General features: G+C 35.3%; 2 protein-coding genes across 4 annotated transcripts in view; both read right to left on the bottom strand.

Moving 5' to 3' along the window:
- The window catches only part of LOC136040390 (synaptogyrin-like), a 32,819-nt gene extending 20,396 nt beyond the window's left edge, over positions 1–12,423 (bottom strand). The window contains exons 1-2 of one of the 2 annotated variants that reach the window (XM_065724662.1): positions 12,310–12,423; positions 2,438–2,541 (exon numbers count right to left, since the gene is read on the bottom strand). In XM_065724662.1, the coding sequence (XP_065580734.1) occupies positions 2,438–2,536 (99 nt within the window). In that variant the 5' untranslated portion in view covers positions 2,537–2,541; positions 12,310–12,423. Of the gene's footprint in view, positions 1–2,437; positions 2,542–12,265 lie in introns of both variants that reach the window. The other variant, XM_065724663.1, reaches the window with a different exon arrangement.
- Positions 12,424–19,297: 6,874 nt separating this feature from the next.
- The window catches only part of LOC136040220 (uncharacterized), a 121,502-nt gene continuing 115,223 nt past the window's right edge, over positions 19,298–25,576 (bottom strand). For both annotated transcript variants that reach the window (XM_065724417.1, XM_065724418.1), the window contains one exon: positions 19,298–20,599. In XM_065724417.1, coding sequence (XP_065580489.1) covers positions 19,588–20,599 — 1,012 coding nt within the window. In that variant the 3' untranslated portion in view covers positions 19,298–19,587. The remainder of the gene's footprint in view (positions 20,600–25,576) is intronic.

Genomic DNA, 25,576 nt, shown 5'->3' with positions numbered 1-25,576 from the left:
AAGTAAGCAATGGAGGAGTTCATTTTGAATAAGTAATGCAGGAGGACATATATCAGGCATTATTAAGGTGCTCAGGAAAAAAAGAGGATAAAACTTTCGGGAACCTCTCTGCAACAGCATGGATCGAAGAGTAGGTTGGGATTACTATGGATGTTAAGCAGGGGAGTCAGGCTCTAAGGGGTTTGGGGAAAATGTCTTCAGTAAGGGGATTAGATATGGCGGACTAGGCAAGACGCAAACACACTTTTTACATTCTTTCTTTTAATGTAGTAATACCTAAGGCTTTAAGGAGGAAGGAGTGCAGGATTTTGCAGTCCTTGTAAATGATCCTGAGTTCACACTTTAGTCCCAACTCAATTTTGTCACGAAGTTCACTTAAAAGTTGCGTATGCTAGACTGGATATCCAGATTTCAGTAACGGCCTGACAAAAGATAGGTAAACACGGAGGGAATGCATCTTGGGACAATTAAATTTGTTTAACAGTTTGATTACGGATAGGGAAACATTTGCCTGTTCAACAACATTTCAAACATGCATGTCCCATTTTGGATTATTAGGAATTGTGGTACCAAGGAGTTTAACATGATTCACTAGCATTTCTGAAGGGAGGGATAGAGTCAAGAAAAACGGGAGTAGATTTCAAGAAGTTTATTCTCATTAATTTAATGTAATAGAATTTAGTTTCATATTTAGATTATTGGCTGGGCTAGTATTTCGAGGGGTCATTTTTAATATTCCTATGACTACCTCAAGGATCGACAAGTCATCCACACATTTTAATCTTTGCGGGAATTTCTTGCCAATATTGTTAATCATGACAAGAAATAAGAGTTGTCCCAATAAGGTTCCTTGAGTTATTCCACAGTAAACAGGGAGAAGACTAGAGAAAATATTTTTGTATTTTACAACTGGTCATCTATTTGAAAGATACAATATGTACTAAGAGAGGGTAAAGTTAAAAGTTATCCAGTAATAAACGAATTAGGATGTTGTGGTCGGTCAAGTCCTTTTTAGAAGTTGACCAAGACAGGGTTTATCCAAGCATTTTGTGACTCGACCTTAAATAGGATAATATGTACCAAGCGCACAAGGTAATGAGAGGTGGAAGTTTTCCTCAAATTAACAAACTGTTGGACACAAATGCATGGACAAATTTTAACTTTAAGCCACACACAAATAAAAACCTTCATAAAGTTTCGAAAAAACTTGAGTGAGTAGTGGGTTGTATTTTGAAGAAAGTCAGGTTAAGATATTACTTTAGGTCAGGTCTTATGAAACTTTGTTTCTAGCAACTTCAGAATTTACCAAATTTTGTGATTTGGTCGCGAATGTTGAGTGAAGGCTCAGTAATTTTGTCTAAAAAAACAGCAATTAAGTTATTTTGGATTCCAAAGAGGAATCCTGCTTGATTTTCTAAGCTTCAAGCTTGATTTTCTAAGCTAGTTCCTCCAAGATTTTTATCAAGACAAGTAGCTGAGAGGAGTTTTTACAAGAATTACAAAGAACCGTTTCTGAAAGAAAAAAAACATAGTAGGTTTTAACTCTTGGACAATCAAAAATAAAAAGATTAACATGATAGGATTAAACATTATAGATCAAACAATTATAGGGGTAACAGCCTGGCTGATATTTACAATTCATGATGTAATTCGATTAAACTTATAACATTATTTTTTTAGTTCTTGAGGGAGGGACATTTTCATCCTTGTCAAATGTTCATCTTTCTGAAGAAGTACTCACAAATCTAATTGGGACTATACCAAATAACTAAAATAAAAATAGTTTAGCTTTATTTACTAAATCCTGCACATTAAGATGAGGACAACTTCCACACCAATACTTTTTTTAATTATAGATAATTGATTCCCCCAAGATTTTGCCAAAGCGAATAACTAAGAAACGTTTTCATGTGGATTTCAAAGAACTGTTGACAAGACTAAAGAGATTAAAATATATAATACAGGCCATGCCCTTGTTAACATTTTATGGAGTGATAAGCTAGAAGACAATATATAAGGCAATTCAATTTGTAACACCTTTTGAGTTCTATGGGAGGGTACCTTTGATCCCATAGTTTTGAAGCGATACTCCTAAATATTAGCAAAGTGGTTATCATACTAGACTTAAAATTCTTGTCTGTGAGGACAGGGATTCAAGTCCTGGTGTTGCTGATTATTTGGTTTGGAATGGGGTTAGTGGCGTGACTTTTTAATCTTAGTCACAGTTGACCCACCTCTAAATTCTGGAAAAATCTTGGGAAGGTAAACAGGAAGTGTGTGAAAGCACAGGATGACTGGCCCCCAGCCATCATTGCACTTCCTGGCTGATGGGCCACAAAACAGAGATCAATACCATCAATAGGGGCTGTAAAAATCAATGCTGTACACCTTGTCTTTTTGTTACTCCCAAATCATAAAGGACTGAGAAAGAGCTTACCCAACATAAGATCCTAGCAATGACTTGAGGTCTTCTGACAAACTCTAATGGGTCAACACTACTTCCTGCCTTAGCAGCACCAAAGGCTCCACCATCCATATTATCTGGAATAAATAAAAAAATTATACATAAAAACTGATATAAGCAAATAAACAATAAACAAATAATTATTTGACAGCAGTAAAACTAATCATTGCTCTTGTTCACACAAATTATTCCAATTATTTAATAACTATAATTAGAGGAGCCCATTAAAAATTTTTAAAGGCTCAAATATATTATATAATTAATGAAAAAAAAAATCGTAAATCCAATCATAGTAAACAAATAAAACTCTGTTTGCACAAAATTATAGGCCAAGTTACAAACACGCATGCCATATACCAACAAACAGTAACTGCCCTGTAACAAATGTAGGCTATGCAATTTTTCAAAGATATAATCAAGATATGGAAAATCCTATTACAACTGACGTTTGTAACATTCTGTTTTTAGGTTGGCATGATAAATATGGCTATGAGACTATTGGGATGTTGCCCCTCCCCTATATGCTATTTTTGGTATGTAGCCTTGGGATATATGGGACCATTTTATGTTATTTTTAGAGTAGCAGTGCTACCTATTATTTTGTTACTATTTGCTTCTTTTAGAAAACTTTTAACTTTAGGATACAATCGGAATACTTGCTAAATTACCCCTAGTCTATGATTCTGCTTCTTTGCAAATTGTCAGAAAACCAACCATGATGGTTGGAGATAGTATATGATAAGGAATTGGGTAAGACCCCAAACACTTGGACAGTGGTTAATCTTGAACTAATCTCTTGATTAAAATTCATCTTTCCTAAATATAAATAAAAGGCTCCTGATCTCAAACAAGGTTCATATTATCCATGATCAAATGTGTAATTTATTAACAAAAATAAAAATCTTAACACAACCACATCACCTTTGAATACCAGGGCATCATATGGAGGAAAGATAATCAAATAAATCTACAAAGTAAAAAAAACATCATATATATATATATATATATATATATATATATATATATATATATATATATATATATATATATATGTATAAACTTTCACTTCAAAAGGGGTTTAAAAAAACAACACAACTACGAAATGATGTACCATCCAACCACTGACTTAATATTCAATAATTTGCTCTTTCCTTGAAATCCAACAATCAATAGTAAAAAAAAAAGAAGAAAAAAAAGTTGAGCATAATTAGTCACCCTTTTATCAATTGCACATCCTATCAAATTAGTCATTAAAATTACACCTAGAAAACAATTCTCTTTGAAGAACCATATAATTTTACTTCATCACAACTACTTTCATCCCCATTTATAATGTTTTATAATTCAGTCCCCCCTAAATCCAGAGATAAAGATAAACCTGGACACGATCCAATTATTAACATAGGTTTTACTAATCAACCTTGAACTATCCAAATGAACCTCATTAACATGAGTGAACACACCTAGAAGAGAGGCAGACTTAACTAACTTTGAAGACCACACTACCTTTCCATGACGAAAGTACAACAGTTCAAAATACGGATGAAACCTTTGAACCAACAGTGAACAGATATAAAAATTTTAACTGGATATTTCGAACACATATACAGTGTTCATCATCAGCAGTAAAACTAAAAGACATCAATAAAAACAAACAAAATTTATACCCAATAAACTAATTACATATAATTAATAAACAATATGTAATTGTTTTAACAATATGTTAAAACAATTTCAATTTCAATAATTGTTTAACAATATGTAATAGATTATTCAGGCTTTGGATAGGCTACATTTATGCACCTAATCCACCTAAGTTAATCCTAAGTAATCCACCTAATCCACCTAAGTAAAGCACAACAAGATAGCAAAAAGCCCCAAAACTAGAATTTCCCCCAATTAACTTGCAAAAACACCCCTCCTGAGGGTCCCATACAATGTATTTATTCACTACATAAATTTATTCACACATTGTAGCTACTATAATGAACTGGTTATTTTCTTAGCCTGTTAATTATCTATGCGTGTTATTGAATTTGTAATATATCAAAATTGTATTAGAAATAACTTTTAAAAGTATAAAATAATATAAGGAAACATGATAACTTAATTATTAAGCCCGATTACCCTCACACACCTCCTGAGGGTCCCATATAATGTATTTATTCACAAAGTGTAAAATAACGGAAGGAAACATGATAATCTGATTAATAAAACATTCTGTAAATTTGAACAAGGGGGTAAGTGTTGCATTTGCTAGTGAATTGATTATTATGTTTGGGAAGAGGACATAAAAATAATAAAACAAAGTGTTCACCTTATCCCTATGTCAATTATGGAATCTTGTGTATATTGATACCTTTTTTTACATGATAGTATTTACTATCCAGCACTTTTGTTAACACTAGTTAAATCCTAATAAAACCTTTGTTATACAACATAGAAATTGGATTGTTTCACCATTGATTTTTCCTAATTTTTCTCAATAAGAATGTGACTAGCTGAAATATTTTTACCAATAAACAATAATGGATAATTTAAACCAATTATAGTCAACAGTGGACCCTAATATTGGAATTACATTTATAGGTTAAGCCTAATCATACGAAATGTTGTCTAATCTTGGATAAAAGATCTTAAAGTTAGAGCAAAGAATCTAAATCACAGACTATCATCTGTCCTTATATTTATTTTTATATATATTTTGCCTGTCCTAATAAAGACTCTCCTTAGGCTATATTTCATCTTGGACAAGTTTTGTGAAGCAAAAGAATTGTATTTGGTAAAAGCCAAGAATAACAGCTGTTCAGAAGAAGACATCCTAGAACAAAAAGAAACATTTTAGATTGCTAGTTTAATACTTATTTTTATAGTCTTGTTCATATTTTGACAATCCCTAGCTCCTCTTTAATGGTCTCATACAGTACTAGACTAGATACAAAAATACCCCCCCCCCCCAAAAAAAAATGAAATTCTTGCCTTATAATTTACAGCAAGTATCAATGAATCATATTTTGTTGTTTTTTTTTCAATTTTATCTTGTTTTTTAAATCCGTTATTATTTAATTTTTCATGCATAGCCTGAGGCTATATGAGACCATTTGTGCCTCCTAAAATGTTGTAGCAGGTGTTCAGTCACTGATATCCTACAGAATAGTGAACTTGTGGCTGATCCTGAGTTGAAATTCTCATCTATCTTTTCCTCTGATTCTAGTACTGTTTTTCCCTCTTCTCCTGTTTATGATGTATTGCATGAGAAAAAATCAATTCTAGTTAATGATGCTTTGGTTCCGTAGGAGCTTACATCCCTTAAAACTAATAAATCAGCTGGTCCTAAAAGCTTTCATCCTTGTATCCTGCATGAATGTCCAGTCTTGTCTCATCTCCTTGAATCATTTGACTGCATCACTACATTACTTGTTACTGAGGTGCCTGCTGAGTATTCAAGATGAAGAAAAATCCCTGCTTTGGATCCATGATTTTCCTCACCAATGATCTCAGTATGTTCTGCTATATGATGGCTATGATCAGGGCTGGATCTAAAGCTTTGATGCTCCTAGGCCCAAGCATTTTTGCTGCTCCTATTTGCAAAATTTTTCAAGGAAGTCCCCAAAAATTTGGGGATAGTGGAAGCATTGAACAGTATACAACTGATAAACCAAAAGTAATGAAAGAGAGAAGTACTGAACTCTCAACTGCCATTCTTACAAGACATCTGACAGTTTATAAGTGACCATGGCATTCCTGTTAATGGTTTGAAATTGAAGACCCATTCATATTCATAACTCAAAATGAAGAGATTTTTCCAGACCAGCCAGAAACCAATCTAAAGCATCTTAGCATACTACTCTTAATGTGTTGAATGAACAGGCATTTTTAATTGCCAATTACTTTGTGCAAAAGTAGTATTCCAAGATAATATCCAAAGGAGGGGAAAGTACAATTGTTAAATGATAAGATTTAAGGCTTGAGGAACTGAAGCCATAATTAAATTTTTGATAATAAGCCAAAACTTTAAGTGTTTGAAAAACAACTGTTTTATGAACAAAAACAGCTGTTTTCTGTTTTCACCAAAAAACAGAACAGAAATAGAAACAGGTATTCCTGTTTTTTATTGACCTGTTCTTTTTCATTCAAGCCCTGTTTATTTTGTTCTGTTTCTTCAGAAAAACAGATCAGTGCCAATACTCTGTGGTAGCAGCAAAAATTCCCAAGTCAGAATTAGCTCCAAGACTGACAACAACACCAGGTCACTCCACACCAAATCCCCCAAAAGATAGTGAGTCAACCTGGCAATAGAAATTCAGAACATAGCAGAGGCCTTCATCAAAAACAGCAAATACATGGCATTACACCTCTACCCTCAACACAAAAAAACACAAGGAAAAGACACACAATCTTCTAATCACAGGCAGCCTCAGAATCAAGCGAGTTGAAAAATTGCAACACATTTAACAGTTGGCCATCTGATTCAATCCAGTGAGGAAACACAGCAAGTGAAAGCAATTATGACTAGGAAAGCAATCAAAACACTTGTTGGCCCAAGCACCTGGGCTTCTGCAACTTCTGAATTTCAGCTCCTAAAAAGTGCAATAGCCATCCCCATTTCATCCCAAAACGTGAAGACAAAGAGGCAGTTAGAGAAGATTTAGTAAGCCAACAGAAAGTCAGTAAAGCAAACAAAGCAAATGGAAAGAGAAAAGGAAGACAATCTCCTCTCCTTTGCATGCCACAGTGACTGACATCACAAATCTAGAAGAAAATAATGGACCTTAAAACATTGAAAATCCTGCACTGGAATATGACTTTTTCTCAAATTCAACAAAGCTTCCAGATTTAAAGAATTGATTAAGAAGTTTCACCATCCAAATGTCGGCCTCGAGCTTACACAAGACAAAAAAAAAAGAGAATATCCCATGACAAATAATTATGGCTAAATTTTTACAAAAAGGCAACAAATTTCACAGATAATCTGCACATTTATACTAATGGATTTCAAGTAGGGAATAGACTTGCTGCTACAGGAATAATCTCGCACATCATTCTTCATTCGCACATTGTTCATTCAAAAGCATTTCCCCCTGGACTCCTCAGTTTTCATGGCTGAACTGGTTGCAACAGTTGAATCTCTAAAAGTGGTCAAATATATAGCTTCCCAGTTCAGCAAAGTAACAATCTTCTTGGATTCTCAAACTGCTCTTACACTAATGGGAAATTTAACCTTGAATACAAGGGACACTGATTTGCAGGAGATAAGAGAACAGTTTGATTCTTTATCCAAAATTGACATAGCAGTAGCTTTCCAGCATATTCCTAGCCATGTAGGCATCCACTATATCAAAAAAGTGGACAGTCTTGTCACAGAGACAGCAAGGTCTATTAGCCCACAGCTTCCTCAGAAGTACTCAATCACACTTAGAGATGCAATTAGAAACCACCATCCTTATAGAAAGCCTCCTCCTGCTCTGGCTCTAATTTTCAAAGAGCCTGAAATAAACTGAGCCTACTTTAAGGCAGGACAGGTTCTCAAGGAATCCTCCTATACCTCCCATGTTAAACATTTGAGGTTGTCTGACATTCCTGAATTAGTAATTTTGGCAGTTTTCATTTTAACAGATATAAAAATCTGGTAAATATTTCAATCCAATCAAATCTTAAAGCTGACAATTTTTTTTTTTTTACAATTCTGAAATAATTATAAAACCTGTTTTGGGTTTGCACACTAGATTGCTATGCTTGACACTGTTGTTGTGGGGTATCAAAAAATAGAGCAAAAAATATTCTATTCAACAATCAGGAACTTATTTCTATAATATATACTTGCTGGCTGCAGGACCTTCAAATGCTTCAGATATTTGTGTTCCAAAATCAAAAATTCCTCCCAAAAGACTACATGCAGCTGTAATTGGAGTGCATGAGAATGCATAAATTGGACCAAGGGACTAACCACATGGATTCCCACTTGAGCAATTCAGTGAAGTATTAGTTTGTTGTAACCAGTTTAAACAGAGTCTGGAGAATAAGTAGCATGCAGACACCTAAATGCCACTTAATAAATATATATATAAAAAAATTATACTGCATAAATAATTACAATAATTGCTAAGGATAACCAACACCTAATCATAATTTTGAGTGAAAAACCCCTTAAGTTCAACCTTCTCATATTAATTTAGTTGAAGCAACAAAGAAAACTGACAAATTTGTCTTTGACCAAGCTGCCACCCCTGAAAAAGAATTGACTAGGGAGTAAAATGCTTGGACTTCAGCTACATCTTAAAATAAAAAAGTTTAGCAGTAATACTGCAACAAGAAGAATACAGATGGAACCAACATAGTGTCACAAATTGTAGACTCTGCAAATTGACAGGAGAAACTTTGCAACACCTTCTCTTCAAATGCACTGCAAGTACTCCTGGAATATATAAATTGCATACCCTATCTAAAATTTTTTAACTTAAACTAAATTTTAACCTGATTATGGATATTCCTTTACCAGCTTCCATTGATTTATAGAGACAGTTGATCTGTTCACAAATTTAAGTGTGCTTTGAGATTTTTTATAATGATAATTTTTTTTTGTATTGTGTAAACTTGTGCAGAAGAGAGAAGCAGCCAACAGGAAGAGATGTATCACTACCAACTGGCCTGTAGGCCTTACACTACTGGGAACAGGCAGCTTGAGAACATGCACATTCCACAAGTTAATCTTGTATTAAGTATTTAACTATAATTGAAGTTGTATTTTTTAATTGTTTGATGGTTGTGAGAAACAAGTGTTATTGAGTAGTTGGGAGCAAAAAGGAGCCTGTTTAGGACTCCATGTGCTCTTTTTAAAAATAAAGAGATTATTATCAATAATTAGATGAAATTTTGAGGGACAGTTTAATTTTTGAATGGTTGTTTTTTGGGGTATTTTTTTAAAGAAATAATCCTGTCAATAATCCAACAGGGTACAGTATTTCTTTTATGGTCCTAGCAAACCTATTTCCTGACATGGTCACTTTTTTTTACCCTTGATGGATAACTGATGGAAAGCCACCAAAACAAGGAAGCACAAAACTCTTTGTATATAGTAGGCACACCAGAATCAACCATGGAAAGATAACCTTTGCTGATTTCCGAAACAGTTAATGACATCTGTATCTATTGCATCTTACAGTCATGTCCCTACCCAGCTTCCACACCTACTTTATATGCACAAGGAACAAATTAGTCCATGAACCCCACATAAAACAGGGCAAGGTCTGTATTCTGGTTTGTTAGTTGATGTTTATGACCTGCTTTTTGTTTGCTCTTTTAGGCTTCAGGCCAAGTAATTATTCAAGAAACATAGAATACAGACCATGCCCTGCTGCCTGCAGGGCTCATGGACTAATTTACTTCACTCTATAGGTAATAACTTCAAAGACCACACTGCTTTTTCATGACAAAGGTATAACAGTTCAAAACAGGGATGAAACCTATAACAGTTCAAAATAGGGATGTTCACTGTCAATTTAAAGGCGTCATCCCTATTTTGAACTGTTCTACTTTCTATAGGTAATATTCACTTGTGAGAATCACTATTCAATTAAATTTGTTTCACCAAGGCCTTCCCACAGCCAAACAATCTTTTAAAACAAGTTTAATCTTAAACTGAAAAATTGTATAATTTCTATTCCATTGGAAGGCATTTCTTCAAATCAACAGAACATAATTGTAAGATTCAACTAATCCCTCTGATTTACCAGTTCACTGGCTAGTTTCAATTCAAAAGTGAAAGTGGATATTAGCATTAATTGATGTGTAAGTTTTTTTTTTAATTATCTTCCAACTTCTATACAGACTTTTGTTCTATTTTATACTTCAACTGCTATACATAAATTAACAGTGATGACTAGAAATAGTATTTAAAATATAATTTCACTCATATTGTACAACCCCAACATTTCCCTTGGCTCCAAAACCCTGCACACTTTATTCATTTTTAGTTTGTTGAAGGGGGATTTTAGAAAGCTAAAAAATGGAATGCAGTTCTAGAATTAGCATTTCTAAGTGCTATAGTATGGAAAATATTCTGCTTTGCAGCAGTCTCCATTCTAACAAATACTCAAACTAATTATTTCAAATATAAGGGGGGTTGCCCTCTCTTCAACACCTCACTCTTCACATTAATGCTATTTGTTATTTTTAAAGAAACCTTTGCATTGCAGTTGGGCTTTCCTGAAATATTCCACAGCAAAAATTCTCCATAGGATATTTATTTTAGTGGGAGCACTTCTACTAGAGGGTGAGGGGCTTAAAGTAAAAAAGAACAGATTTTGGAATAATTCTAGTTGATTGACCTCTTGCTATCTCAGAAAGGGATTAGGTTAGGAAAATTAAACTTTCAGGGATGGGTCTACAGGCTAAAGTATGTCCTGGGAAGGTGTTTTGAAGTACCTACCTCCACTCCATCTCCCTCTAGAGGGCCCTGACCTTTGATGACCTTCAACAATATGTGTGTTATAAAAGTGAAACCTTGCAAAATAGATCTTCAGCTTGAATGAAGGAGAACAAAATTGTTTTCAGCTTCACAACTTTGCTCAATCTCAATTTATGAGGTTTGAAAGATATGAAAATACATTTCCTAAATTTTGAAAAAAAAATTGATATGGCTCAGAATTCTACTCAAATAAGAGGAATTGCATTATCAGAACTAAAGGCAAAGAAAAGGCAATTGGTAACTGAAAATTAGGGTAACATGTTGTTTTGTCAAAATTTCAATAGGTATAGACCTGTCATGTGAGAAAATTTCAGAGCCCTCTAGAGGGAGATGAAGTGGAGGTGGGTAATTTAAAATACCTGCAAGGATATAATTTAGCCTGTAGATACATCCCTGAAGTTTCATTTTCCTAACCTAAACCCTTTCTGAGATAGCAAGAAGTCACTCAACTAGATTTTTACTCAAATGTTTACTGCCAGATACGTTTAGAAGAGCAGACATTTTTTACTTATTGATATTTTAATTTTAGCCTATTTGTTTCAAATAGGCTACAGGTGCATAAAGGTAATTTTTTTTTATGTATTTACTTTTGTTTTCAATACAGGTATCTGAAGGTTTAAATGTAAGTAAGCTGTTGGATCCCTATTTGAAACCAGTTGTTCTCCAGTTGACTTGTTAGATTATGTGAATAAAAGTGTGGGCTGGAAAACTGTTTTGGCATGTTGTGTGCATGTTCATTTCTGCAAATTGTGGAAAAGTACTTTCATGTAATACTACTTTAAAAGTAGGCCTAGCCTACATCAAAGTGTGTAAAAACCAGCAGGGACAGAACTTGCAGCTGATGTAGGAATCTCATCTAGATCAGTAGTTATGTGGTTTTAGGACTGATTAAAGAACAGAGCATTGTTATGATGGTTAAACTAATGGTTTAGAACCCTAAGAGTAATTTCTGTTCAAATGTTAAAAATAAAGTTTTCTAAAACTGTGCTCAACTAATCTCACTCAGGCCTAGCCATTAGGCTACCCAACTGCTATTTTAGCCTAAGCTTAAATTTAATTGAGCTTAGGCATCATCAAAGTAGCCTACTAAGAGCACTGCCAAGCTACTTTACTAGTTTCTTTTGCAAATAGCCAACCATTTTACCATACTTTTAGGCAATTAGGATAGCAAAAGAAAATGACAAAGGATAGGCTTAGGAAAACGAAACATTCATTTTCAGACACATACATTTTTTTTGCGAATTATATTTTAAAAATGAAGCCGTTTTCATAGGGAGGCTAGGTTTAGCCTAGCATAACAGGACAACCATCAAACCTATCAAGTCATAAATTACCTCCACAAAAAATTTATCCAGTCATAAGTATCTCAATAACTTACAGCTTTTTAATCTTTTATATAACCTATAAAACGATTCCTTCTAGCCCAGACTCTTATTGACAAAAACCTAAATTAGATAATAATCATTTCTTCTCAAAGAAATTTGTACTGTTGCCAAACTAGCATAGAAATATGCCAAATATGTCATCCGAGCAAATTGTTTTGTTTTGTTTTGTGAGGAAGAATTAGCGACAGTACTAAAAGGATTGAAAAAATAATAAAGCTCCAGGTGCTAATAGTGTGGTAAATAAGTTTCTTAAATATGGTGACTCCGGGGTTAAAAATAAGTTACTGAAGATTTTGAATATGATTTTCGAAAAAGGGGAAGTACCTAACGATTTAGGAAAACCTTAATCAAAATAAGAAAGATGATAAGAGTGAGTGTCGTAATTATCGAGGCATTAGTCTGGTCTCTGAAGGTAGCAAATTATGTAGTACTATGATACTTTTCAGACTTAGAGATGCTGTAGACAAAGTTTTAAGAGAAGAACAGCGCGGTTTTAGAAAAGGTAGTGGATGTGTCGACCAAATTTTTACTCTTAGGTTAATAATTGAGAAGCACCTTAGTTGTCGAACGCCTTTGGTCCTCAATTTTATAGATCATGAGCAAGCGTTCAATTCTGTTGATAGAAGAGCTTTAGCAAAGGTCTTGTCCTTATATAGTATACAAGACAAATACATTAAAGTGATTACTGCTATGCATGAGAATAATACTGCTGCAGTAAAATAAGAAATGAGGTTAGCAGCTGATTTTGTATTAAATCAGGATTTAAGCAGGGTTGTGTTCTATCCCCCTTTATATGGATCATTTTGAAGATCTTTGTCTTAAGGAGCACAGGAAAGGCAATGGGAGACCACGGAAACCAATGGAGAGGAAAGACTTTCCTGGACTTAGATTACGCTGATGATTGAAGCATCCTAGATGAAAATGTGAGCAAAATCAATCCTTTAAAGGTTTTGCGATTTCAAGGTGCTAAAATAGGTTTGAAAATTAATGTTAAGGCTAAGTCACTAAGACTAGGAGTAAGTGAAGATAAAAAGGTGACGCTGGGTAACAAAGAGATTGATCAGGTGGTCAGCTTCACATAACTTGGTAGTATTATTAGTTAAAACGGTGGAAACAGTGAAGATGTTAAAAATAGAATAGCCAAGGCTCAGGTTTTTTTTTTTTACAATTAAAGAAAGTTTACAAGGATAGGAAGATAAGTCTGTAAACTAAGATTAGAATATTAGAAGCTACAGCGATGATAGTGGTCAAATATAGCTCTGAAGCATGGGCACTCCGAAAAGCGGATGAAAATATACAAGATGTTTCCCAGAGAAACTGCCTACGGATTGTTCTGGGTACTCGGTTGACTGATCGCATTTCAGCCAGTAGGCTGTCCAAAGAGTGTGGTTCAATCCTGCTTTCTAGGGCTATAATGAAATAAAGGTTGAGATAGTTAGGACACGTTCTGCGGATGAAGGATAACAGATTGCCGAAGATTGTCCTTTTTGACCAACCATCTAGGGCTAAACGGAAAGAAGGTCGTCCTCGACTAGGGTGGGAGGATGTCATGATGAAAGATTCAAAGGAAATGAGAATTTTTTAGGAGGGTTTAAAGAGGGAGGCTTAGAATAGACTGGGATAAAGGAGGAGCATGCGCAGCTGTGTTGGCCTCAGGCGGCTTGGTGCTGTGGTAGTTGATAGTAATAGTAGTAGTAGTGGAGATGCCATGGAGCTATTATTTCAAAAAGTAGTCTTTTTGTGGAAGCCAATAATGAAGTTGAAACTTTAACTGAAAAAAAAATTACTGCTACGTAGTTTATGCTATATATATTTGCAAAACTGGGTCAAATAAGATGACTTGAGATATCTCGGTGTACTTATAGAATTCTAAACAAGTAACAACTTACTGGAAACGCTACGTCACCGTAACATAACAGAATTAAGAGGAGCAAATCCCCCAAGTAGCTTTCTCTGACTAAAAAATAATTTATAAGTCTCTCAAAACTTTTTGCCCGTCATATTTTAGGATACAAATTTCTTCTCTAAGAAAGTGAAGCAAGCTCAGTTTTAGGTCAAGCCCTAGTTTTACAAATGCAGGGAAACGGGACGAGTAATTTTATTGATTAGTTTTGTAGATTCAGGCTGCATGAACAGCAAAGTAATGATTGTTTTTCCACTCATGTTTCCATTTTATACAGTAGTTCCATCTGGGAAACTTTGTTATTTTTTAAGTTAATTTTAACTTTTTTTAGTTTTTAGATTTCCACAGTAAAACTTACAAATAAGCTTTGTCCAATTTGGGCGATGAAACTTAAGAAGTCAAAATAAATTTCCGTTAAAATAAAATTTAAGTTTGACATTGCACTTTTTTAACTTTTCACTTTGGCTTTCCTTTCCCACAAAAAAAAAAAAATACATTTCTGTCACATAAAGCCCAATGCGCATTTTACAAGTGACATGTTTGAGGAGTTGCAGATACAAAATATAAATATTTCCGAAATATCATCCATAGGAACTGAATGCTAAGGGTTGGCAAAGGGGACACTGACCCTTCCCAAATTTCGAAAACCCCTTTTCAGGGTATTTTCATAGAAAAATACCATTTCGGTTTTTTACCGAAATGCAAAATTAACCCCCTAGATTGAGAAGAATATATTCAACCCTGTACCTCTTTGAATGCTGAACGATATTAAACAAACTTTAAGTGTATAATTAATATAATTTACATTTGTTCGCATTATTGCTACTTAAAATTTTGCACATAATTTAAAATTTTGTAAGAGAGTAGTACTTTTATTATTTATTCTTCTTGGACTTCAATGTTTTGGAAAGCCCTAGAGCAAAAAAAATCATTAAAGACAACTTATTGCGATGAATGAAAGGTTAAAATAAAAATATTCTCCAAAAACTGCCATCTTTCGCCTAATCAAGAGTAGTAACTATTAATTCGATTAATGCAAATAAGAAAAGTGTCATTTTGATTTTTTTAAAGGCTGATACAAGAAGAAAGACTGTTATCTTTTTAGTATTAATTGTAATATGTTAATTCAAAAGCCAGTTTTAGGGGATTTCGATAAATAGGATGAAACCCACCAAAGCCCCTTTTAGTATTTATCTTAAGTTATTAGCTTGCAATGGTGCAGAGCCTAATTCTTGCCAATCATACCCCCTTTTCTTGTTACAAACGCTCAAATTATTTTGCTCTTTACTCCTTGACTATGGTTTAAATGGGGAAAAAAACCCTTTATGTAAATCTTCGAAAAAGGTTTAAAGAAGTGAAAAGAAGTATATGTAAAGTCTAGTGCAATATCCCACCAGAAACCTCCATAATTTTATACGTTTTGTGACTTGCTTTTTCCTGGTAGTTTAAAAGCGTAATACTAAGGACACTAAGAGCAAATTGGAATTTGGCCCATTCATTGGAGTTAAGAGCTTTGTTAATTTAAAGGACAATATTTAAAAATATGAAAGTAACAAGGACTTAAGCGAATAAACAGCCTAAAGTAATTTGGGACAATTTAACCGACATTTTGCGCCTATTTGCCCCTGTGCTTCTTCGAGACAAATGTTGGGGGATTAGACTGAAACTTTAAGAAAGCTTTTTGAATAATAAAGATAGAAGATTTCAAAAAATACTGTCTCTAAAAGTGGTATAATATCCAAAACCCAATGGGATAAGAACAAATTTGAAGAAAGATGAGAAACATAGCAAGAAAAACACAAGATATAAAAAAAGTCCTTCTGTTTGAAAGTAGACTTAACGAAACATTAAATGAACAAAAATTGTTCTTTATACAAAAGGGACTGTTGCCCTTTCATATAATCACCCGGAACTCCTGAAAATAGGTGGTTTTGATGAATTTATAAAAATGCGACCTGATGACTACCCACTGGGAAAAAAGGTGGAAGAGTTCTTATTTATACCCGTGAAATTTTAAAAGCAGCTAGACTTGATGTCCCTTTTTTAACTGAGTAGAACGAAATAATGTGGGTCATTCTAAAACCACGACGTCTCCCACGGAAATTCACTGGTATTGCTCTATGCGTGTATTATTACTCACCGGGTCAGACGAGTGAATACTGCCAAGCATACAAAGAAAAGCTGCAACTCAGTTCGGATTTTGTTTTGGGCAAATACCCATAATGCGGAATTTTCATGATAGGCGATGCCAATGAATTAAAGCTCCATCACCTGGACGCCGGAATTAGCCTGAGGCAGCTTGTCAATTTTCTTACAACCAAAGGTGGTACCTCCCTTGACCGAATTTCCGAATTGTACAACATACCTACAACCAGGGCTCCAACTGGAGGAAGTTACCACTTTTCTCTTGAACTTAACCCCACCAATTCCATTAAAATCAATTACAATACAACTGTAACTATCAGTCGACCAATCACAGATGAGGGACTTCTGACTTTTGGTCAATGGTTAAGCTGCGCGAAATGGGAAAAATTTCAAGATGCTAAAAGTATTGATGAAAAAGCTATCATTTTCCAAGAAACTTTGCTTCAAAATTAAAAGGCCTGTTTTCCTGAGAAGTCAACAAAACGTTTCTCGTCAGATCGACCATATATTACACAAGAAGTTGAGAAAATGCTAATGGAAAAGAGATGGCTTTTCCGTCATGGTAATACCCAAAAGACAACAGGTTGAAAAACAAACTAAGAAAAGTCACACAAAAACACACGAAAAAATATATAGAACGTGAAGTTAATCATCTGTTCGAGTCCAAACCAAGTCAGTGGTACAACCGAATCAAAAGGATGACAGCCAAGGTGGAAAAAGGAGTCGATTTTGGCGTTGATGAAGATTACGTCGTAACAGCCAAATCCCTTAATAAATATCTGAGTAACATTGTGCAATTATTCCGGCCTTTACTGAGAAGGGAAGTACCCACCCCTTCTCCTGAGTCTTTTGATTTTCCTTTAATATCAGAGTCCCAGGTGTTTTTTAAATTAAAAGGCTTAAAATAACAAGCATTACCCCTGTAGATATTCCCGTAGATCTCATCAAAACATTTCCAAATTATGTTAGTGGCCCCCTAACACTCCTTTTTAATCTGGTGACAAAAACAGGTGAGTATCAATCAATTTGGAAAAATGGGTTCATCGCACCAATACAAAAGATGCGCCCAATGATTGTTCGGGTGTCCGACCGATCACCATGACACCCATTTTTAGCAAAGTGTATGAGAGTTTTGTCGGAGCATGGCTGAAAGACCGTATTCAGGAGAAAATTGATCCGAGGCAGTTTGGAAATATGCCGAACACGTCCTCTCATTACTTAATTTACCACAATATTCTTGTAAAAAACACTTCTTGGACTAGGTGTACATTTATTCCTTGTGCGTTTAATTGCTAGTTTTCTTTCTGATAGATGTCAACGGACAAAACATAAGTAATTATGTATTCCTTCTCCCTGTTGAGGCTATAGCAATAGAACAGATTATGTATTCCTTGTCACTGTTGACACAGCTGGAACTTGAGTACTGTTGTTCTGTAAGACATTTCGGACTGACAAGGGAACAGTTGGACCGGGTTGAGAGGGTGCAATACCGCGCCCTCCTAGTAATCTCAAAAGCCCCAGAAGTACCGTACAAATCTCTCCTTAATCAGTTTCAGCTTCAAACCCTTCAATCCCATCATCTAAAACTCGCCCTATCCTTTGGTAATATAATCCTGTCCAGCCCTATACACCGAACTATCCTCCCGCCCTAACATCAACCGGCACGGGTAGGGCCAATCAGGGCCGTTGCAGAGCCTTTACCGAAACTCCAACCTCTGACTGTGTCACATACTCGTTATGAGCTTAGTTTTGTGCCCTCGTTTGTTGAGTTGTTTAATGCTGGGTCAACTTTTCAATCCGCATTATTGTTGTTAACCGTATATATTATAATTTTGTGCACGTTAATTTTGACTTGTCGACAATTCTTGTTGTTAATTTTATACATTATAATTTTGTGAATGTCAATTTTGACTTGTCAACGGATTTTCGTGTGTGCATGACAATAAAAACTAATAATCGGCTCTGTTCGTTGCATGTTTATTAAATAAAGTGATTTTGAATTGAATATAACTAAAACATGTAATCTTTACGTTAGGACTTAAATGTTGGCCTAATTAGTCTACCTAATATAAAAATATGTGATCCAAGTGGTCAACAACCTCCTCTCCTCCGATGTAAAACATAAAACCTTCATTTTGAGGTTAATATTAATTTTTAGTGGTTGTATAATTTTTTTCTGACTCGAACCGGATTTAATTTTTGTCGTTTTCACTGTACCTAGACAGATTATTCCCCATGATGGGGCACATGTCCCACCATTAGAGCGTGACATTACTTTGAAGCGTCACAGGCATCTGACTATATTTAGAACCTTAATTTTGAGAAAAATCAAATTGAATGACATCTCATTTAAACGGATTTAAAGAGCAAAAAAGATACATGATAAAACTGAAATGACGTTACACATTGCACAAATTTTGCACAAAGGTATTCAGGCAATATTTTTCATCTGCATAAAATATAGCTCGAGAACGACCCAAAACAAACGCAAAGCTAATGACCTTTTAAGCTCCCTTCAAGTGAACACACGTAACATTTGAATAACAAAAATTACGAGGGGAATTCGATATTACGAGGGGGGCATCGGGATTTTTGAAATGCCTAGGTAGGGCATGGCCCAAAATTGGTTGAAAACCACAGACTTAGATAGAAAAGGACACCGGACTGGAAATTACTCGTCGTGAAACATGCACTACCATTTAGTGAACAAAAGAGAAAATAAACCCAGAACATCCTGAAGGGCCAATTCCCAAAGAAGCAGTTTAAACCGTTTGGGAGAGCAAAATGCAAGCGTATGTAAAAATGAGCCAACAAGTCAATATACTACTTATAATCAATACATAATAAGGAATTTAACTTAACTAGAGATTGAAAATTCAAACACATGAGCATCTAAAAAATAGAAATAATTTATTCTTTCAACAGTTGGAGAATATAAATGAAATCTCAAGCAAAATCAGACCTGAGGGCAGATTTGGGTTAAGAAGAAGGAACCACTCCCTGTCCAAAGGGATAACCTTAAGAGCCTCATCATTTTCTGTGAACACGATGTGTTTGAGTTAATTACGTGTACAACATCTGTACACTTAAGTGTACATGCAACAATATGATCAAACACGAGTTCAAACAAGAGACATACAAACAACTTATTGGGACATTGTTCTTACTGAACACTGGTAAAAATATCAAACAAGACTTGTAAGGTGGTCTAGCACACATAAACTTAAGTTAATATCTTCATTATCCTATTCCTCTTTTCCGTTCCACTTTGAGTGAGAACAGAGTAATGACTGATGTAACTATCTGTCATGGTAGGCCAATCAGTTATGGTGTCAGTAAGCGCTACCTGAGATAAGTCCTGGTACTGAAACAAATCTCCATTTTGTATACACATATTGTGCAATACACAGGCAGTTGTCACAATACGAGCATAATTTTTGATGGTTTGTTCTTTTACAGCCTGGCGACGATGGATTACGTAAGATTGGCAACGCTGGAACCTGTTAACCAGATCCCTAAAAGACTGCTCAACAGTGAACTTTGCCTTTAAGAATTTTTTATTGTACAGTATCTTCTGTTTCATCTGCTGATGTATATGCTGCCTGCTGACTATTATCTGCTGACTATTAATTTTACAATCATCAGGATTCTTAAATGGAACTTGCAAATTTTCATATAAAGGGAACATATGGTCACCAATCAAATGGTATTCTTCGGTACCTCTAGGGAAATATATCTCGCGATTTACCAGATAGTTTTGATGCCAAATTGAGTTTTTGAAAACATATGAGCCGTTGCCACTTCCAGGAAATCCAATGTACGTGAAGCAAAAACTTTTATCTGGCAATACCATGGCTAAAAGGTCTACATTACCCTTTTCGTAATCTATCCAAGAATTTCGCCCGAGGTTTGTTTTCTTGACTTTAACAACACTAATTTGGCAGCAACCAATACATGCAATCACACCTGGAAACCCAGACTTGGCATGAAATTGAGCTGAAATTAGGGGATAAGAAGTGGGATCTGGCCATTTTATGTTTTCATGCTGAATCTTCTCCAAAATTCTGCAAACTTCGTTGATGGCGAACGTGATTCCTGACTCAGAACGTCCAAAACGTTGAGCAACTGTTCGTATGGATGATGAACTAGCCATGTAGAACAAGGTTACATACAGGACTTCATTCAATGGGATTGATAAAACAAGGTCTCCTGAATAGATAGTCTCCAGGTAGGGCCTAAAAAGAAATTTTTGTATTAGAATATATTCAGAACAGAGAAATAGCTATAAAGAGGGTGATTGATTTAAATCAACTTATTTACAAAGATTTATTACACTTAAAGTTTTCCTTTAATTAGATTATTACGTCATCAGCTTTCACCACTGATTAAAGAATTCGTTATTTTCGTTTTACTGATTTGCTACAGTGTCAAAAACTAATATTGAAAATGAAATAGTTTATTGACCAGAATTGAACTGGGACAGATCATGATGTATTTAAGAGTCACGGCAGGAAGTGTTTGGTACTAACATTGTGATAAATACAGATGAATTATCATGGCAGTTGTTCACTAGAAGTAAATCTTGATAATTTGTTTGATATTGCACATGCTGATACCTTGGAAAGAATGAAAACAGAGACAGATAAATTATTTTTAATGAAACAGAGAGAGCCAGGTCGACCGGGATTCTTGGGTGGTGTCGATAAAAGATTGGCGAAAAAAAAGAAGGAAAGATCTAGACAACGACGATTGAAAGAACATGAACGGATTGTAAGACAAAGAGAATCACTAGCTGTTGCATCTACTTCCACCACAAATAACATAGAAAGTTTAGAAGATTCAGACAATGAACAGATCTTAAATTCTGAGCTCATCTTACTCACCGCTCCTTGCCACAAACAAAGTTCAAAAAGAGGTAGAAAGAACCTCATTACGCCTAAACTAGTTGCAGCTTTAGATCATTGCCAGTTAAGCATAAGAGACTCCGTTTACATTCTTAATGCAGTGGTAGAAGCGCTTGGTCTGAACGGCAATGATTTCCAATTTAATAAATCATCGATTCAGCCAGTTCGTACTGAAACTAGAAAATCAAGGGCAGAAGCAATCAAATCTAACTTACAAAACAATGTACCCGACGCAGTCACAGTCCATTGAGATGGGAAACAATTACCCGGGTTGGATGTACGAAGCAGGGCTTCTACTTCTCATGTTTTCCCATGAGATCTCATGTGTTCGGAAGATTTCTCATGGGAAAAAAATTTGTCTCATGTTCTCATGTTTTTCTCACGTTTTTAGAGGTTTTCTCTCATTTTTGAGATATTCAGGGTTTTTTTCTCATGTTTACCTTCATTCGATATAATCTCCCGATTTCTGTTGATTTGAGCTCTGTCCAACTTGAAGTTTATGATCTTTCGCAATTTTGTGGCAAACTGCAAAATGTGTCTTTATTGCCCATAAAAGGGGAATTTCAATCCCACGAACCTTAATTAATGACTTAGTCGGCAGCTTGTCCCGTCACTCATCACTGTTGTGTTCGAAAAAAGTTTGATTTGATTCTTAGTTCATAACTTCATCTGATCTAACCAGATCAGGTTCACTGGATAATTTGTGTAGAATAAGGATGTAGTTTACCTTACGCGAAAGTTTTTTTTTTATTTTTAGGGTAAATACCAAGTTTATTGGAACTAGACAATTATACATGCTTGCACGTGTGCAACCCAAGAAGTAGGCTACTGACCTCTTCTAAGGAGTTAGGCGGCCTTTATACTTCTATTATCTGTTTCTTTACCAAAATAACATGTTTTAACTTGAAACCAGTTCTTAACCTGTTGCAAGTTCAAGAATTCTATAGTACAAATTCGAATACATTATTCTTACGGATCTTATAGACATTCGGTATTTGTCAGACTAATAGCCTAGTCTATATCAAAATAACGATTTCGAGGGCCAGTAAAATCGGCTTCACAATATAGGAGGATGGCTTTTAAGATGTAGGCCAAAGCAGGCCATACCGAATCTGTTTACAAAGGGACAAATCTGTTTTCAAAGTGCCAATATATTTAAATTTTAAGTCACTGTGTTCAAAGTGTATTATTTTACTTTTCAAAGTGTTTTAATTTGGTCTGTTTTGGGGAGACCAGAAATCTCCAAAAACGGTTAGAATGGAGGGATCGGTGCGTCAAAGACCCGATCAAACTGACTTGTAAATAAAACTTTACTCGGTCCGATAGTCGTGGGGGGAGTGGAAGAAGGGGGAATCCGGAATATTGAGCCATGCATAAATTTGGAACGGTTGACCGGGGGGTACAGCCCCCCTCATCTTTTCCGGAATTTCCCAAATTTCCGGAAACCTTGAAGTTCAAAAGCCCCTTTTTTCCGCATTATTTTGATATACTTTCGGACCGGTTCATATTCCAGATACAAGAAGAAGAATACAATGAGACCTTCCAGCCGTAAAACCCTCTTATATTCAAACTCAAAAATGGAAACGGAAGGGTTGCTTCGTACTTTCGCTTCTTCTTTCATATTATCCGATCATATCAAAGGATTTGATATAATGTGTTTGGATGTAAGCACTGAAATTGGATACTGGCCAATTACGGATATCTATATTGGCTTTAAGGCAGCTACAATTCTTCGAGAGTATGTCGAAGAAAGAAACCTCACATACGAGGACGCTAATGTCCAAATTGTTCTCAGAACAGCAAGGGAGTTCTACCAGGAGTTTATAAATCAAGTGCAGATTAGGTTTGATTTTTCAGCCCCTATATTTAAGCACTTGGTCATGCTTGAACCATGTAAGGCTGCAAACATGGAACCCCCTACGCTGCTACCGTTCTTCCACTTTTACAGCAGTCCAGACTGGGACAAGAAGAGAATAGAGAGTGGATTGAGGAACATCAGTACACTAGAAGTTTCGTTTAAGCTACTAGAAAGTCCTCTGCTTTTCGAGCGGAAAATTGTGTCAATGAAAACGCCTTGTGGATCACTGAGATTTAAGAGCCTTCAGAAGGTATCTTCTTTCACTTCCTTTTTCAAATTTTGTGGTGGAAAGGTTGTTCAGCACTCTATAAAACATCAAGACAGACAATAGAAACTCTCTGTCATCTGAATCTTTAGGCGCATGTCTGCAATCTCAGAGTGGCTTCAAGAGGGTTGGACCATCAGCGGTAGAACTTCTGAAGAATATGGGGGAATGCCTATTATGAAGCCTTAGTCCGATGATTTATTTTTGTTATCTTTGTTGGAAGTTGATATTAGCTGTGTTCCTTAGTAACGAGCGAACTAACTGATGATACTCTGTTTTTTCCTATATATGCTTTTTTTACTCGCTGGTGACTTCTTTCACCCATTTTCGGGCTCATTAGTGGCTAGTTTTTCCTCCTCGTTGTAGACTCCCCAAAACTTGTTCGGGAGTAAGGTTCTAGTAAGAAGTAAATGGGATATGGTAATTAGGTGAATCTACCTTGTAGGTACATCACCAAACCAGTTCCAAACCCCAGTGAGTAAAAACCAGACACTATTAGGAGCGCAGAATACATGCCTATTAGTTGAAAGCTGAGTTTAAATAGAAATGATTGATATAATGATCTGCTGCCAAATTTGGATTTCGTTTGAACACTGAATTCAAAATATAAACGAAAGCAAATTCTCATGCGAAATCTCATGTTTTTCAAGTTTCAATGTTCTCGTTTTTTCTCATGTTTTTTGGCTATGATAATATGTTTTTGAGAATTTTGAAATGGAAGTCCTCGTACGAAGTTCAAAAGAAGAACGCATGTCAGGTATTGTTTCGTTTCACGGTAGAAAACAGCTTCTTTTAGTGCCAAAACTAGAAAGTTTTTCTGGAAAACATCAAGCAAAAGCTATCTCAACATCTTTCTTTAACTGGAATCTCTTCGATAACGTACAAATAATGTGCTGTGACGCAACAGCTTCCAATACTGGCCGTTTCAATGGAGCTTATGCTATTTTGGAGCAAACTTTAGGAAGTGAATTGCTGCTTTTCCTTTGTCATCATCATGTTTATGAATTAGTCCTAAAAGCTGTCTTTGAAACCAAGATTAAGCAAATTGCTAGTAGCTCCGATATTCCAATGTTCAAAAAGCTAAGAGAAAATCAGAAAAACATCGATTCTAGTAACATCGAACCATCTCTTAATTTCGTAACAGGACTTGTTGCCGAGACAGATATTCAAGCTTTGTTAATATTTTGTAAGGCAGGATTAGACAAAGATTGTGTGAGAGATGACTACTGCAAATTAATCGATCTGTCCGTAACATTTTTGGGAGGAGACACATAGAAAAAACTGAAACTAAGGCCTCCTGGTGCTATGCATAAGGCACGCTGGATGGCTAGAGCAATTTATTCTTTAAAAATATGTTTCCTTCACTCACAATGCAGAATATCTGTGAAGGACAAAAAGGCTGTACAAGAAGTTTACTTGTTTATCGTGATATTGTATGTTAAACCTTGGCTCAAATCCACAGTGGCGACCAAAGCACCCAACCAAGATTTGGGATTGAAGATGTACGACTTGGGCTTGACTTGGGCTTGATTTGGGCTTGATTGGGCAAGATTTGGGTTTCAAGATGTACTGAAATATGGAAGATCTACGAAAAAGTTGACGGAATAATTTTGAAGGCTCTATAAGCAAGTTTAGCCATCATTTGCTGTATTTATGTGAATATAGTCGTTCTGTCACTGTTTGATGATGAACTTGACAGTCAAACTAAGAAGAAAATGATTGCCAACTTCAACAGGGACAGAATCTCAGATTTTAGCAACCGCAATGACCCATCAGAGGAAGAACTGACTCAAAAGTTGTTTGGTAAGTTAAATTGACCTTTGTGATATTTTTTATTTGTTATTGATTTTTTCGTTATTAATTTTTTTTTCAGATAAAACAGAGGATGACTTTGAATCGGAAAAGAGCAAACAATTTTTATCACAACTGTAGATCGACGACTGTTTTCTAAAGGATGATATATCATCATGGAACAATAGTGCTGCTTTTCTGGAAGCTAAAAGTAGAATAAGTTGTTTGAGTTGTGAATGGTACTGCTGAAAGGATGTTAAATTAATGCAAGATTTCAATGCACTTATCACGGCTAAAGAAGAACAAAACCAGTATTTTCTGCGCTGTGTGCAGGAACATAGAAGATTGTATCTCTAAAAAATACTCTAAAAAGAAGTTATCCTGACTGATTGTT

The sequence above is a fragment of the Artemia franciscana genome, chromosome 20 (assembly GCF_032884065.1).
Source record: "Artemia franciscana chromosome 20, ASM3288406v1, whole genome shotgun sequence".
Taxonomy (NCBI): domain Eukaryota; kingdom Metazoa; phylum Arthropoda; class Branchiopoda; order Anostraca; family Artemiidae; genus Artemia; species Artemia franciscana.
The sequence above is the reverse complement of the archived record's forward strand: the minus strand, read 5'-3'. Positions and strand labels throughout refer to the sequence as shown.